At 43.1% G+C, this 16,824-nt stretch overlaps 1 protein-coding gene across 1 annotated transcript; it reads left to right on the forward strand.

Moving 5' to 3' along the window:
- The first annotated feature begins 3,125 nt into the window (after positions 1-3,125).
- Positions 3,126-5,976, forward strand: LOC117761918 (PAK4-inhibitor inka2-like). The gene is made up of 3 exons (XM_034586266.1): positions 3,126-3,261; positions 3,352-3,389; positions 4,853-5,976. The coding sequence occupies exons 2-3, from the start codon at positions 3,372-3,374 to the stop codon at positions 5,852-5,854; spliced, it is 1,020 nt and encodes a 339-aa protein (XP_034442157.1). The 5' UTR covers positions 3,126-3,261; positions 3,352-3,371; the 3' UTR covers positions 5,855-5,976.
- The last annotated feature ends 10,848 nt before the right edge of the window (positions 5,977-16,824 follow it).

A 16,824-nucleotide genomic window follows, 5' to 3' on the forward strand; every position in this document is an offset into this window, starting at 1 on the left:
GGAAGGGGAGCAGCTGACTAACTACACTGAATGAGCCCAACCTCTCTAAGTGTATAATGTTATCTGCAGAAACATCTGTTAACAACTTACATCAAAATAGCTTAATGTCATTACCTAATGAATGAAGTTTATTGAGCCGTTGTGTTCACAGGACAGTGAATATGCCTGAGAACATTTGTTGAGGGTAACACACACACACACACACAAACACACACACAGGTCTGCGCCTCTATCCTTATTAGGACTTTGTGAACAGCCTAATCAAAATGTTATCCCTAAATTTCACCATGAGCAGTTCATGCCTCACCCCAACCTTAACCTCACCATAGTTCACCTCTTACCACTAACATTGAGCTGGACCTCAGGAATGATGTTTTGCCTCATTAAGACATTTGGTCTCCATGTGGTCCACTGATCCTGATGAGCTCAGTGTTAATGCCGGAAAAGAACAAAAACAAATACACACACACACACACTTTTGCCCCCAAATTTAAACACAGCTACTATATACCATAACTCAAAACTCCAAATATGAATAAATGAATGTAGGGACATTATGTAGTTTATACTAAAAACAAACTACTACATGTAAAGACTGTGAAAGAATACAAAGAAGGATTACAATGAAAAGAGCAAGGATAAAAACAATGCGATTGATCAGTGTTCTCAGCGCAGTGAATGTGGATTTCATTGAATAAAATGTCCTAAATCGTTCAGCAGTAGTTTCTCTAGAGGGCGCTAAAGTTCTACATCTGAAGACTCCACCAGTCACACACTCTCATCCAGCCTGTCAGAGGCTAAAAGCAACTCTAAAGATTAAAGTTTTCATCAAGCAAACAGGGATTTTATTTCATTTATTTTGTATTATTTTATTTTATTTTGTTAGGTTCATGTAAAAGCTCGACAATGATTATCTGCACTGACAGCTCTGATGTCTGTGATTAAATGTAGGCCTAAATGAATGGACAGGGCTCGGATGCTTTGAATCACAGCTACAACCATTGACTGTGACACTCAATGAGTAATAATGACACACAAACATAGAATCTGGAGCACAACACATCATAGTGAGGTCTGTGTGCGATGAGTCTTTCTGATGAAGTGTGGAAAAACCCCTCAGCTTTAATGGCCTTCCCCGCTGCAATACTTATGATGTCGAGATAACACCGAAAACAAAACATCCCAGTGATGATAAAAAATCAAGTAGGGTAAAGAAGGAGAGGAAACAATTCATCGGTGACCGTAATGGACTGTGTTCACACCCTCGTACAGTAATCAAACCCATTAGGCTTTTGGAAAAGCAGAGGTGCTCGTGATGAAGGTCGACCTGGGTAGAAAATTGAAATAATCACAATTCCATTAGCTGCCCGGTGTAATTACTTAATGCACAGAGTAGAGTGTATATAAGTGGGTGGGTTTTTAGAGTGGGGGCTTCACGAGGCGCCATCCTTACAATGGTGTCTTTTAATAACAAAAGAAAACCTGAAATGGGAACCTGCAGATGTTGTTTCATAGTGTTCATCTGCACTGAAGCTTATGCTGAAGCCTCATATGAAAATACAAGGATTATAAAGAGAATTCAATCTGGACAAATCACATGCTTTTGTGTTGAAGTTCTCAAAGAGTCAAATTTGAACAGTTTGTACAAGAAACCATGAATCTGATCGTGTTTATCACGCCATCATAATGTCAGAGATTGTGTTTCACACCGTGGTGTTACCTGGTCATGTGGCTGCAGCAGGTTGGGACATGCCACTGGAGCCTGTATGTTAACGCTGAACCTGCTGTGGAGCTGAAATCTGCACTTGAACAGCGAACTATCAGACCTGGATCACTCCCCATTAGGGATGAATGTCCAACAGGCCGGGCAGCCCATCACATTTACATAAGCATCCATTCACTCAGCAGCAGTGTGAATGGAGGGTCGAGTACATGACTGTCGGAGCGACGTTTGGCTCAATGTCCAAATAAGAGTGAAGATCACTGCATTTACATTGAAGCACTTTGTTTACACTGTAATGCAGTGATTTGCAGTGAAGTCAACAGCAGCACAAGTTAAACGACTAAAGTTACGAGCAGCTAGAGGAAGCAAAGGAACCTAAAATAAGAAGAGACAGAAAATGTGAAAGAAGAGAAAAAGTGCATGTAAATCAAACCTAATGTGAATATTTGTTTTCGCAGTATTCTATTCGAGCATAGAGGACATCGTTGAGCTTTATGAACTAAAATATTTTGAAGGTTGTTGTTGATATTCCCTTTAACCCCTGGTTTTACTTTGAATCTGTTGTTTTCACATATAAATTGTTAGATGTCTGCCTCTTAAGCTGATTTTAACCTTAGTGTTACTTCTTAACTTTACTTTAATTATTCATGTGCTTAAATATGATATATTATAAGGTGTCCTTGGCTAGGTAGTAGTATTGGAATTATTCAGATTATGTGTGTCATCAAAATTCTCTGACATTTGTTGTCCAAACTATAAACCAATGAAATGATCATTAAAAGAAAAACCATGCAGCATAATGGAAAAAAAACCAACAGAGACACATCATTTAAAAAGGTTCAAGCTTGAAGGCAGAAAACAAAATCAATTGGCGTAACAAGCTCTTTGTATTATTTAAAAATATGTTTTGGACATGGAAAGATTCAGTATTTCTCTACGTAGGAGAATTGGTTTGCAGCCAACGCTCACATTTGACATTGCACCTGAATCAGATCTGGATTGTTTTGCTTGTGGAATAAATGACGTGAAGTGAAATAAACCAGAACTAAATTTTTTTTAAAAACTTTTTAAGGTAAGTGGAAAAACCCATGTCCATGATACTGTTGTGGGGACTCTTCTGTAAAATTTTGACTGAGCTCAGTTCTAAAATCTCTTGAGCAAAACTGAAACTGAAAGAGGACAAGCATCTAATTTCTTTTTAATTTCACCGTTAACACACACAGGTAAGTTATTCAAAGAGGAACAGTTATTCTCACGTGCTGTGTTGGTGTAACAAGAGGACAATAAGAGAGGTTTCCTCTGCATCTGCTGCTGATTTGTTAACGAGCCGTGAGCATGCTGCGCTCTGATTGGCCCATTCAGGCACGAGTGGCTGTTGAAGCTGTAAAACGAGGAGAAGAGAAGAGAAGAGTTCACTCACACATCTGCCTCAGACCCGCTCTGCGCCCTGACTGCAGCTCCGTGACACTAACAAACCAGCCGGGATCTTAATTCATGAAGCGGACTGTTTCCTCTGGACTGAAGCTGCCACACCACGGGTGAGTGTTCACCACTTTTACTTGGTGTTTTAACTTGTTACAGAAAGACCTCGATCTGTTTCTAAATCCGGTTCACCTTTTCTGTTGCAGGAATTGAATCTTGAGAACAGATGAGAACGAATGAAATGGTGAGTTTCCTTTTATCTCTCTTTACACTTTTTAAAAAATAGTAATAAACTTTATTTAAATGGCATTTCAAAAAAAAAAACGGCTTACAAAAGTGTTTCACTGACAGAAAAAAGTTTAAAAAATGCACAGAGTAATTACACCTTCATCCAGACATGTGTCTCTACAAAGTGAACAGTGTATTTGTGCTGATCTGAACAGAAGATTCAACATATGTCTGCAACATCTGCCGGTGCAGCTCTGCAGCAGAAGGCTGAACTGTCACTGATGATGCTTTCAGATTGTACAATTGCTTATCTCACAGGGACAGTTGATTATTTTCCTCTGTTCATGCAGCAGATGGATGAGTTGAACTGTTACACACACATGCACTGATCATACACATAGGAGTAGATACTGCTCATTATGAGATAAGTCATTTTCCCGGCTCTCCTTTTATTTTTTTTTATATATGTGAATCACATTCCTTGCTTGGTTCAAGACCATGTGCCTCCTGGCTACTTTCTCAAGTTCTTGCCACATCTAGCAGAGTTATGATGAAAACAAAATGGGACAGAAGGTCTCTGAGCAAGGGTCAGAGATCCTCTGCTGGACAGTGGTGGGACAGAGCAGAGAGGTCGTGCAGGTTACAGGGTTCGTGTCGTGGCATCACAGGAGGAGAGAAGCGTTCTGTTGTACTGGATGTGACCTCTACAGCCACATGAGGGTGTATATATCCTGTGTTTCTCCTCGTTCAAAAGTTTGTTAAAAAGGTTGAAAGAAGCAAACAAACCCATGTAGAAAAGTTTAGTTTAAAACGTGCACAGGGTGTGTTAATAATGCTGTCGTCAAGGTTTACAAAGAGTATTCGGGTTAAATTTTCTTCCCAAACTCTCCCTCTCTCTCTCTCACACTGTCACATGATCTCTCATGCGCCGTTTGAGTTTGAGAGCGAGCCTCCGCCGCTGATTGGCTAATTCTGACCAATCAGCACACAGATGAAAAAAAGCTGTATAATGTACCTTATAGTCTATGTGGCTGGTGAACCTCATATAGGCAAGTGAGCTGCACCCTTAAAGAGACAGGACCCCTGTAACCAAATAAAGATCCCGTCTCTCCTTGATGCACTGCAGATGTTTTTACTCAGGCCCTGGAGTTGTCGCACTACGTAGATAAATAGCTGAGGTGAGACGTTAGCGCACCTCGCTCTGTAATAACATGTGTCTTAGTTGAATCACATGAGTCAGTGCAGGGTGTAGGTCAACAGGGAGTCAATTTGTTGGTGTGGTCAAGTAAAGGAACAGACAGATCAATGTGCTTTGTGTTGAAATGTGTCTGTCAGTGTGAGCGTGCCCAAGCGTGCCCATGAAGCTCTGATACTCAGCTCCTGTTATTATTAGCCAGGCTTTGAATCTTTCCAGTCACACCTGCATTAGCTCACTGTATGTGACTTTTGTTTGACTCTTTCCTGCTTTGTCTCCCTCAGCTTTGCTTACGGGACTCGGGGGACTGCCTGCGGGAGCACATGCAGTACATGATGAGGTCACTGCAGGACCTCAAACAGCTGAGGAGGACCTGTCCCGCAGCCCGTCCACCGCTTGCTCCCATCGGCAACCAACTCCCGGAGTTAGCGTGCCCCTCAGCGCTGGCACGTGCCTGTCAGCAGCGTGCGATGCAACGCGAGCGGCGCACGCGCCTGCGGATGTCTGACGCCAGCACGGCCAGCACATACGACTCGGCCTGCTGCCTGGCGAGTCACCTGGAAGAAGAAGAGGAGGTGGAGGAGGACGACTCGAGCAGCCGGCTGGGTCTGAGCCTCCGACTGGGCCTGGCCTCTCCCAGCAGCCACAAGAGTCTGGAGTTTGATTCGGGCTACTCTGAGGCGTCGTGGCAGGAGGAAGGGGTTGTTCTCAGGAGGACGAGGAACGTGCGGGTTTCTTCTTCAGCCTGCCTCCGCACAAACAGAGCGCCTAGTGGACGTATCCGACCCAAATCCACCTCCGATGCCTGCCTAGAGAGGTGGACGTCGTTTGAGGTCAGTGACCCAGAGGACTGGACAAACTCTTTATTGACCAGGGGACGCAACCGCCAGCCTCTGGTCCTAGGGGACAACAGCTTTGCAGACCTCATACAGAACTGGATGGATTTGCCAGACTTCCCCGAGCCCGCTGACCTGAAGCCGAACTCGAGACAGAGGCTGGGAAGAGGCTTCTTGGTCAACATGAGGAGGAAACTTGCCGGGATTTCTAAGAGTGTGGAGGAGAGAGTGAAGATGAGATCCACGGACTCGGCTCATCTGAACAGAACTGCAAATGCTCAGAAACGTCTGTCCTGTCCCGTTGTGGCGTCGCAGCCCAAAGTCCCCTTTTTCCACCAGTCCCACTCAGGCATCAATGAGCTGGACACAGACTTTTACCAGTTCGCTGCCCTCATGAAGTCGGGCAGCCGACAGCCCATCATCTGCAAAGACATCTTCGGCTACATCTGATATGTAGAACCAATGGACAATCCTCAGAGTCACTTTATTTTCATATGACTGCTTTGTTCTCACTTTTTATATGCTGTGATTAAACTATTGGAAATAAAAAATGCTGACGTATTTCAAACTCTTCTTACTCTCATTTATATTCTTCATGATTTGCAATTCTCAGGAAACTTCTGCAACAGTCATCTGTGTTTCATTACAGCCAATTACAGTCAGACAGTGACTCCTAACTGCCCGATGAGTTAAAAGAGGCCTTTACTGTCTCTGCATTAAAGCAAATGAGTGTGGCTCCATTTGTTTTCATTAGAAATGGAACACTCTGGGCGCGCATGAGTGTGGAGATGCATGGTTTAGTGTAATAAAAAAGATAAATTGAAAAGGCGATAACATCTCAGATGTGCAGACTTGCCGTCTTTCTGGGACTAAAGTTGGCAAGGAGTATTTTAGAATAGGTTTTGAAGCACGCTCGTTTGATTCCAGGGGACTCGCTGTTCTCAGAAAAGTTCTGGTCTTGCTCAAGGCGAAGTCGAATCCTTCGGAGAGGCTTTAAAACAGGGCGACGAAGCTATTTACAGACCAGGAACAGAGGCTGTATCAACACAGAGCGTTGTGCGCCTGATGAGGTAATTCCCCATGTGTCCGTGCAGAGAGAGGTGAAGGGAGGCGAAGCAGCTGGCTGCAGATGGAGCCCACGTTTACTCTCGCCTTAGCTTTACGAAGCAGAACGCCTCGCTAAGAGGCCCCCACCTCATTTAACCGATGGTGCCAACTCATCCTCACATATCGGTTAATGGTACGATTAGTTCTGGCCTCAGTGAGGAGAGTAAAAACATATTAATACAAGGCAGTGACATATGCACCGAGATAAGGTAATGGTCACTTCACCTTTGCCTTTAGAAATTCACTGTGTTCATCAATTCAGGAGAGAAACATCACCAGACATAGGAAAGATACATTTAGCTTCCCAGGACCTCTGCTGCTCTCGCCGGCCACGTCTGATATCAAGGACATGGGAGGCTAGAGAAGAGAGATGGTTTCTTCCTGGGAGTCATTTGTCTTACGGCCTGCTTATCTAGGTCTCATGGTGGTGGTGTGTCACTGTGGCACGCTGCTGGGCTGAGTACACTGGTTCCCAGAGGTTCAGTGCAGCAATATACCACATATACCAGCTGACTCAGAATCATCTCAGGGCAGAGGAGGAGAGGAAAGAGGAAGTAATGGATCCACACAAACGTATCTTGACAGCACATAGTCCCCACATCATGGTCCACTATTCTATAGATCCATGTATTCCTATATATGTTATCTTTACTGTACTTAGGTATATTTTTCATGTATCAGTACTTTACATTAAAATTTGGGATATTTTTCACTTTTACTAAACTACATCAGCAAATATCTTCGACTTCACAACATTTTTACATTACGTTACATATTCACGTTGTTTTTTTAAATATTTAAAAGTAATCAACAACAAGAGGGGATCCAATCAGAGTGGCCAGGTAACATTAGACCCCGCCTCCTTCAACAACAGCTAAGTGTGTCTGCAGCAGCAGCATCACAGGTGAAGAGACACCTGACATGTATTCAGAGGAGACCACCACCCAGATCCAGTGGTGTAGTGAGGCTGCAGGTCGTGCGTGTGAAACACTCTGACCACTGAGCTGTAGATTACATGACGCTTCACTGCAAAGAATTAGAATCAATGAGTTTTTGTAATTGAGTTACTGCCCTGAGCCCTATATGTAAATGCATACGTACCTTAAAGGGATAGTTCACCCAAAAATGAAAATTCACTCATTATCTACTGGAGGGGACGGGTGAAGTGTTCGAGTCCACAAAACACTTTAGAAGTTTCAGGGGTAAACAGTGTTGCAGTCAAATCCAACACATTTGAAGTAACTGGTGACCACTTCTTCAAGCGCAAAGAAACTGTGATCCACGCATGAACGCCGCTCCGGAGGAGGATAACAGAGGACATTCAGGTTTAAAACACAGTGCACATGACCCGTTTGGAGTCAAATTTGAATGTCCGGGCTTACGGATTCCACAGGAGCAGTATGGAGGCATGCTATGTTATTTTATTTTTATGTTTGAAGAAGTGGTCACCATTTACTTCAATTGTATTGGATTTGGCTGCAACGCTGTTTACCCCTGAAACTCATGAAGTCATTTGTGGACTCAAACATTTCACCCACCGCTCCATCGGCATAGTGGTCAGTAGATAATGAGTGCATTTTCCTTTTTGGGTGACCTATCCCTTTAATGTTAAACAATGACAGATGAGTAGTTACTCCACCAGCAAAGGATGCTTTAAAAATGACTTACCTCCAAAACTATAAACGATCGGTGGCCCCTCTGACTCTTACAGGAGCAGTTGCCACACACAGGGTCCACAACTCTGGCTCACAAGATGATGTGCAGCAGGTCTGCTGAAGCCTAACACACTTACAGGGTGGCCCACTCCAACACGCTGGACACACAACAAATCTCCAGTTAATTAAAAGTTTTGCCGAGGATTTTATTTCTGGTCGTCACCGATAGTCCTGAGCATGAACTCATGTTCACTAATCCCCCTGCTCCCCTCACCCATGTTGTAATTATCTCCTCAGTAAACAGAAGCAGAGGATCTGCCATGTGTTTAAGTTTAGGAAACTCCTCGTCTCTGTCAGTCCTTGTGTGCTGAGGCTCTAATTAGAGCTTCTACCTGTGACTCTGTGCCCCGACAGTCTTATGAAGCCAGATTCAGGATTAAACTGGGGTGTTAAAACAGCATCTTCATTTAATGTGTTATTAATCTCTACAGTTTCACATGTCACATAAGCTTTAAGCATCTTCCCCAGAACACTGCAGGATGTTGTGGATGCAGATGTTTGTGCTGCAGGACGCTGTCATCCTAATCCAGTCTGGGGCTGTTGAGATGTTACATAATCATTTCTTTGCTCTGTCATGATTTACTTGATGTTTCATTTTTCCTTTATCTTACTCCTACTTATACCTTCTGCATATTGAATAAAATAGATTTCATTGCTGGGCCAGGTCACTCTTGTTCTTGACAACAAAAACAGAGGAATATGGGAAAAGCTTAGATTGTTTTGTTCTTTTAGATGTGTCAGTAAAAGGGTTTTTACAAGACCTTCTTTCAATCAGAGGAATCAGTGGAAATATTATGAAACACTGGGAAATGAGAGATAACTCTGTTATGTGTCAACTTAGTTAGAAACAAGGTGGCATCATGGGACGCTTCCTTGCCAAAGAAGTTTTCCATTCGACGGAAGGGAAAATGTAGTACGTGGGGAAAATACTGGTTAAATTATTATCCTTCGTTTGATGCTGCAGGTAAATCATGACAGATAATGGGATATTGGCCAAGATTTAACAACATGATTACTTTCAAATTCAGCGCACTGACTCACTGCGCTGCTTGCGTAACTTGGAGCTTCAAGGTTCCATGTTGAAAAAGAAACCAAAAGTCCGACCTCATACTCAGATTTTCCCTCTGGAAGGAGCGGGAGGGTTAAATGTTGTAACAGCTGATTTATGTGTTGGACAAAAGCAGCGTTTGGTTTCCAAACCTGTCACAGAACCAGACGACGATTTAAGAGCCTGTCGACCGCGCGGCCAGAGAAATGCTCCGTCACAGATAGAGATAATCAACTTATCACTTAATGTTTTCTTTACTGAAGAGGGACCGCTACACACACACACACACACACACACACACACACACACACACACACACACACACACACACACACACACACACACACACACACACACACACACACACACAGACTATTCCTATTAACCTATCATCTGGCAAACTGGGACAGGAAGTGAAGAGTGGGGGTGTTTAGCCTGCAGTCGGACAAAGAATGAATTTGATTAATGTCTTTTTTCCCCCTTTTCTTTCTTTTTTTTGGCGATGAAATGTTTAACTAAATAAATCCAGAAAGAACATTTAATATCACATCTTCACATGTCAGCTCAGAGGCCCTGGTCACCACACAAAACTCCCCCTTATAAACTGGATTAAAAAACAATTTCCTGAGTCATTAATTCAGTTCCTTCTCTAATTCTGATACTTGCTTATCTTGATTACATCCAGACATCTGCTGATGGACCCCTGCAGGAGAATATCTGGAGTTTAAATACTGGATTTTCACCGAAATCATCATCTATTATACACTTATTCTTCCAATTCTGATCTTTCCAGGATAATACATATGAACATATGTTATTATTTGAAGCCCCTTCACAATGTAACACAATCTAAATCCACTTAAACACCAGATTATCCTCGTCTGTGTCGGGATCACGTTGTGCTTTGAACAGAGAATCAGGGAAATCATCGCACCAACTTTATTTAGAAACCGTACAGCTGCTTTGTGCCTCCGCTCACTATAAACCGGAACAGGGGGGGTTCATGGGAATCATAACAGATGACATGACATGGGCGAAATATCCCAGAAGACTTTGCTTTGGTTCTCATGGCCAAGCAAGGCCTCCATAGGTCAGACCCCACTTCCTCTGTTCAGTACAACACCAGAGCTTCACAAGCGATCCCAGCATCCCACAGTGTAAATAAAAAGGCCTCATTAGAGGTTCAAATCGCAGAATGTTTTCTTCCTGTGTCATGAATTGCTATTTTAACACTTAATCAGTAGAGGCTTCATTATTCTGAATGTCTCTACATGAGGAGAAACTTTTCAATCCACATGAAACTTTTGCTTGTATGGGTTATGTAACTGTTACAAGACCAGAGCACCATTATACTAGTTTCTGCCTGGATTTAGTTTTCCTCTCTTCAGGAAATCAATAATTATATGTATAATAATGATATCAGCTTTGGTACCCTATCGATTCACCATTTGTACGATAGTAGAAGTGTTTCCATAAACTTTTATCCATAACGAAAGCTATTTTTCATGTTTCGTACTATTAAAAAGAGACTTTGCTGCTGTGCAGCACATTTTTTAATCTTAAACAAACAACCACCTTCTGTGGAATGCACCTCGGCTCTTTGGCATCTATTCTTACTCTGTATTTGCTGTAACTCAGGACCTGTCTGAACCTGCGTCGCTTCATGACCCACTTTACCCTTCACAGCAGAACAACCAGTCTGCACGTTCACAGAGAGAAGCCGTTCCTGCTGCTCGCTGACAACGTGACGTTCCTTGGAAAAACAGAGCAGTAAAGGGAATGGAAAACGCATTAGCTGCTCTGCAGACAATTAATGTTTTTTTCTTCCTTTTTTTTTCGCAGAGCCTTGTTTTTCAGCCCTCTCATAAAGCAGCAATTTCCCCCCTTGTCTAAAAAAAGACAGAGGTCCACTTGGCGAGCGCGATTGTCTGAGACAATGCATCACTTTCATTTTTGAATCAAGATGCAGCTCTCTGTCACAAGGAGAAATCTCAGCCAAGCCTGTGGAAGACGCCAAAGGCACATATGGCAACGAACTGTCCACATTCCCTCGTGCTCTTGCTTGTTTGAGGATGCGATGTGTGAGAGTGTCTTTGGCCCTTCACAGTCCTTTCACCACCACATGCTCCAGTGTGTGTTTAGAGCCACACAGACAAGGCATCGACTCCAGCAGCCTGATTGGGTCAAACACACACTTTCACTGCCAAACACAAATATTCACACTCCCCATACACACAAACATCGTCACATAGTTTACTCCGACACAATAGACACAGAAGGCCGCAGCCAATAAACAGAATCTCATCTGAGGAACTCGCCCGGAGCCAGAGAGCAGAAAACAGTTGCTGCATTTTTAGTGAAAAGATAACAGTGGTTTCTTTTAAAAATCATTGCTTTACACGATTTCTAGTAGATCTAATCTCGTCTTTTTGGCAGAAACATCAATTCAACCGTGACGTATGGATATGCGCAACAAATTGACTGAACATACGCTCAGTGTCCTGTGATTTGAGGGCATAATGAGGCCTTTTTACCCAGAGTGCCCTGCCTGTGACCTCCTAGCTCCATCTTTCTGGGTTGTAAATAGTTCATGTGACTTTCAAAGATTCAATGTAACCTCTCTCTTGCCCAAATCTCAGAGACACAACAAGAGTCGTAGACTTGAGCCGTGAGGGACAGTGTGGGCCTGCCCGAGCTCGTGGTCTATTGAACTGGAGGTGCAGAGATAAGAGGAGGTACAGAGATGTAGGCCACATCAATACTACGTTTGGAAATGCTATTTTCAAACTAAAAGGATTTCTGTCCACATGAGCATTTTTAATTCCCATCCAACACGCCTGAAAACACATATCAGGAGACCACTCACGTACACTGGGCATGTGCGTGCCGGTTTAAATGGGAAGCATTTAGTTGAATTGGTCCAGATTGTCCGAATAGTAGCTCATCTCCTACACGTGTAAACAGTTGTGTCGTTGAAAAAATGCACAACAGCTGTTAACAAAGACAATAGGGTCATGAAAGCTTGTAACTGATTATTCATGTTGTGGTCTACACTGGTAGCCGAGGCTGATGCTAGTTGTTTTCTTCTTGAAGGGGGTCATGTGATTGAAGCCCGACGAATCAGCAAAGCGGTTGTGAGTGTCAACGTTATTGTTTCCAAACATCTCTGTTTCTGCTGTAGACTAAAAACCAGCCCTGGAGTTTTGGGGCCAGCATCGCTTCCAAACTTCCCAGTTTTAGCCATAGGCCGTATATAAAAATATTTAAGCGGCTCTAAAACTCTGGATTAGTGGACACCAGGCGTAAACGTTGTAGAGTTTATGTATTTTCATAAATGTAGGGATGTGGATGTAGCCGTGTCTGCGAGGAGGGGGAGGGAAGAGAGGTGATAAATGCTAAAGAGGAATAAAACACCAGATGCGAGAAGAGATGAGATTGTGATACAAGCGCTAAAGAGCAATGTGAGAGAGAGCACGGCGTCTGGTTGGGAAATCAGTAATCAGACCGTAGGCCTGCAAGCTGCCCAATCACACAATCGGTCATTATGATGAGCAGGAAACCGAGGTCAGAGGAGCGACCTTGATAAGTCGGCTTCCTGCCGTGCTCCTCAGCATGGTCCCATCCACAGCTCCACACAGAAACCCCTCAGTAGATGTTCGCACAATAGAGTCATTTTCCCGTCTTCGAAGGCCGCACCGAGGAGACAGACAGAAAGCAGACATTGTGTGGTCTCAAAGATCTCTCAGTCCCTCACTTCCTCTAAGTACTTCTTTGTCTGACATTTTCACTTCCTGCTGACCACCCCCCCACTTCCCCAAACTCATCATTTTCTGTTGTCTGATGTCCTCTGAATTCACTGCAATATAGATGATGCATTTTATACAGAGCCTCCCGCAGAATAGACCCCTGCAGGTATTTGTTATTTAAGATGAGCTATTTGTTCTCTCAAAATTCGCTTTTACAGCGCCGTCGGACCGGCCTGTCACGGCTGACGTGCTCTCACGCTGAGTCTGGCTACGGATAATTTGTTATGAAGGCTGATCTTGTTTAGTGACCTCTTGTACTGATGTATGCCAGAACAGGCTGAGTGTAAATAGAAATGTTGAGAAGATGAGAGAAACGTCTGTGGAGGCCACGCAGTCACACACAAATGATGCATCAAGTATGATGCCCGGCGGTTTGTTTGTTTATGTTTTCAGAGATTTATTTCTAATATAGTGGAGTAGAGAGAAGCTGCAGTGTGACTCCAAACATTAACCCCACCGTTCACCCCGTTTTCAAGATTCTGGACACCTTGGACCAGTTTAACCAACATGGTTTGAATGTAGAAATCTCCATTAAAAACAGATGTGCATGCAGCCAATTACTGAGCTGCACTAATTTATTTGAAGCGGTGTCATTGCTGTGTGGTTATACCTTTAATGAAAGTCTGCAGGGATACAATGTTTGAAAAAGGCCTTAAATGATCAAACAGCAGTGTTATATAAACCAAGCTGGGATCAGTGTTAGAGAATCCGCTGGATTGAATGTATGAGGGCATTATGTGGGTGAGGAGAGGGTCAGAGGGTGAGGTTTCATGTGACCCCCTCCCCCCCCCTGACTAAATTCACAGACATTATAATGACTTGGAAGGTAAATAGGTGGGAATGTAGTAAACGGTGAACATGTGATGTAATTCTCTGCACATTTCTCAAATTCCCTCATCCCTTTGTCCTACAAATTCAACTTTTCCCATTTTATTATTTTTTTCCTTTTAGTACTTAAAGGGCGAGTTTGACATTTTGGGGGATTCACATTCTTGCCGGTGGCTAGATTAGAAGATTTCACAGTGTTTCTTCTAGAATTTGCTTTAGCAGTGGGGGCAGGGGCAATAATCAAGGGTGTCAGATTGCAAATCTAGATTGTTCCGGTTTACTTTAACCCCGATGTCCTGGCTGTGCGCGTCTCGTCCTGCCTTGTCCCTTGTCCAAACAGGTCCTCATAACTTCTGATCAATGTTGGTGCTTATTATTTATTGTTAATGTGCAATGTGAGTGCAGGCCAGCGGGGGAGAGGGGAGGGAGGACACTCCAGCAGGATACTGCGGCTCGGTACAAGGATACAGGGCCTAATGTGCTTCTGCCCTCATCCTGCAGAAGAGGCAGCAATCAGCGGGCTGCAGCTGCAAAATGTACACATCACAGAAACCTCACATCTATATGATAATCATGAAAATACATACTTTCATCTTTTTGTGCAGCTGTTTCTCCCTGTAGGAGCGAACAACGCATTTTGCATTTCGCTTCATTAGATTTGGTCCAATAAAGCGTTATGCAAAACATATTGTTCGCTCCTTAAATGTTAATTGAGTAGATGTGCAAATCCTGGCATCCTGTGCGCTGGATTTCTTTCGATTTTTTATTTTCTTATTGTGATTGATCCTGCACCAGCAGAGGAAGCACTGCTGTGCACGAGGATCTTCAACTTTTTGGATAACTCCTCATCTAACTCTTGCCTGTTGGCTGTTGGCTTCCTACACAGCTAACATGGAAATGTACAATCTATTATTGATATTGTCATTTTGTACAACAAACCCTGTTTTTAACATATCTGCCTTTGCAGCAGTATTTTGGCGGAGGTAAAAGCTCCTGGTTGGCAGAGCAGCACGTCCTCCTCATGGCCCCTGTGTCAACACACGGCCCAGTGGAGGTGCGCTATTCCAGGCACCAGATGGCCGTCTGCCGCACCTGGACCACTGTTGATCTTAAACAAAGCTGTCAGTCCTCGCGCAGACTGCACGGCCCGGTGACCGCCTCAGTGCGAGTCAAATATTAAACTTAATAGTTGTCAACCCCCGTAAACCCCTCTCATGTCTCACTCCCACTCAGCCGACACACCGTACACACTGCACACATTGTCCCGCTCTGTAGATTTAGGTCCCTTTCACTTTATTCAGTGCTGGTGCCTCTGAATTCAACTGCTGGTAACTGCTGAAAACTCTGGAAGAAGCTGCTACATGGAACTTGAGTTGAATTGATGCTTAATATAATATTTAAAGTTATGATTAGGATTAGTGTTGTTATCATCCTATGGGATCTGGAGTAACCCGACCTGCTGAGGTGTCAGTGATGATCATATTTAAGAGTATATTTTTTTTATTTGATGATTATTAGTTTGAGGATAGCGGTATAAAACAGCAGCTGAATTCCTGCTTTTTGTATTTACGGCTTTTTTATTTATATATTTGAAGTTATTATTGTCATTACATGTCTGTCGATTCAGTTATCCATTAATTATTCAGTTATTTTGACAATTATTGCTCTGCATGTGAGCAATATTTACCTTTATACCGTTTAAAAAGAAACCCCTTGGGTGTGCGAAACCAACAGAATAACTGAATTGTTGTTAGAAATTAGACATGGAAAGTTGTTGATGATTTGGGTCAATGTGAAACTACAAAAGCGACCGTTGGTCAAGAACAACCAGTTTTCCAGATTCATAACCAGAATTTCAAGCTGTATCGGCACCTGACTGTGTTTCTAATAAGTTTTCTGAGTCACAATGCTAAACAACATAAGACAGGTTGGATGAAATGTCACAGAAACATTGGTTTATTTGTGCAGATTGGTCATGTTGTGTAATCAGAATTAATTTCATTTTACAGATCACATTTATTCTCCAAATGCACTGCACTTCCTGGGAGGATTCACTTACATGAAACCAGTTACTGTAATCAGAGTCACACTTTTGCGGAAGAGAGCAGAGAAGGACACAAAGACAGACGGACAGACGGACAGTGGTGTGCAATCATGTGGTGAGAATTGTGGTTGGACTCACTCATTGGTTTCATCTGACACCAATCTTTAAGAACTGATCAGCACTAATCACTTCTGAGGCTAATTTAATGGAGGAGTAAACTCTGAGCCCATCACACGATCAAAGGTTCACATACATTCAAAAGCAGACACACATTGTTTTACACAAAAAGAAAGTAATTCGTTAGACCAAGTTAAAAATATCACTTTAATTCGTAACACACAAACAAAAGTTTGTTTAACTAAAGTTGGTAACACAATTTCCTTTTCAGTGTAAAGCTTGGGAACTCGTGTCTTCTATTATATTGATATTTGGGAAACAAATTACAATATCATGTTTCTTTAATACAGATATTCCAGAAATGTCCAGGGACAGATTTCCCCGTAGAGCAGTGCCACTGGAGCACTACATTACTCAGCTGTAGACGGTGTAATTGTAATATCCAGACTTTCTGACAGACTTCCTGCAGGTGTCGGCTGTAAAATCAGAAACAGTCTGGGCGCTCTTTGTCCCGGAGGCCTCTTAACCAAACTGCCACAGCAAATCAGTCTGGAAATAACCTGCTGCCCCTCCTCTCGCCACGCCCTCTGTCCCTTCACCAGGACGTGAATGGCAGGAGCACAGAAGATTTGATTTGGATAATGAGTCAGGAAACGGGATGGATCACTTTTCCACCAAAGGCAGAGCGCAGTGAAAACTCCAATCGGGCTTCAGACCGGCTGAACCAGCTCCATAACGTGGGGAAACGGAAAGCA

The sequence above is a fragment of the Hippoglossus hippoglossus genome, chromosome 5, assembly GCF_009819705.1.
Source record: "Hippoglossus hippoglossus isolate fHipHip1 chromosome 5, fHipHip1.pri, whole genome shotgun sequence".
NCBI lineage: Eukaryota > Metazoa > Chordata > Actinopteri > Pleuronectiformes > Pleuronectidae > Hippoglossus > Hippoglossus hippoglossus.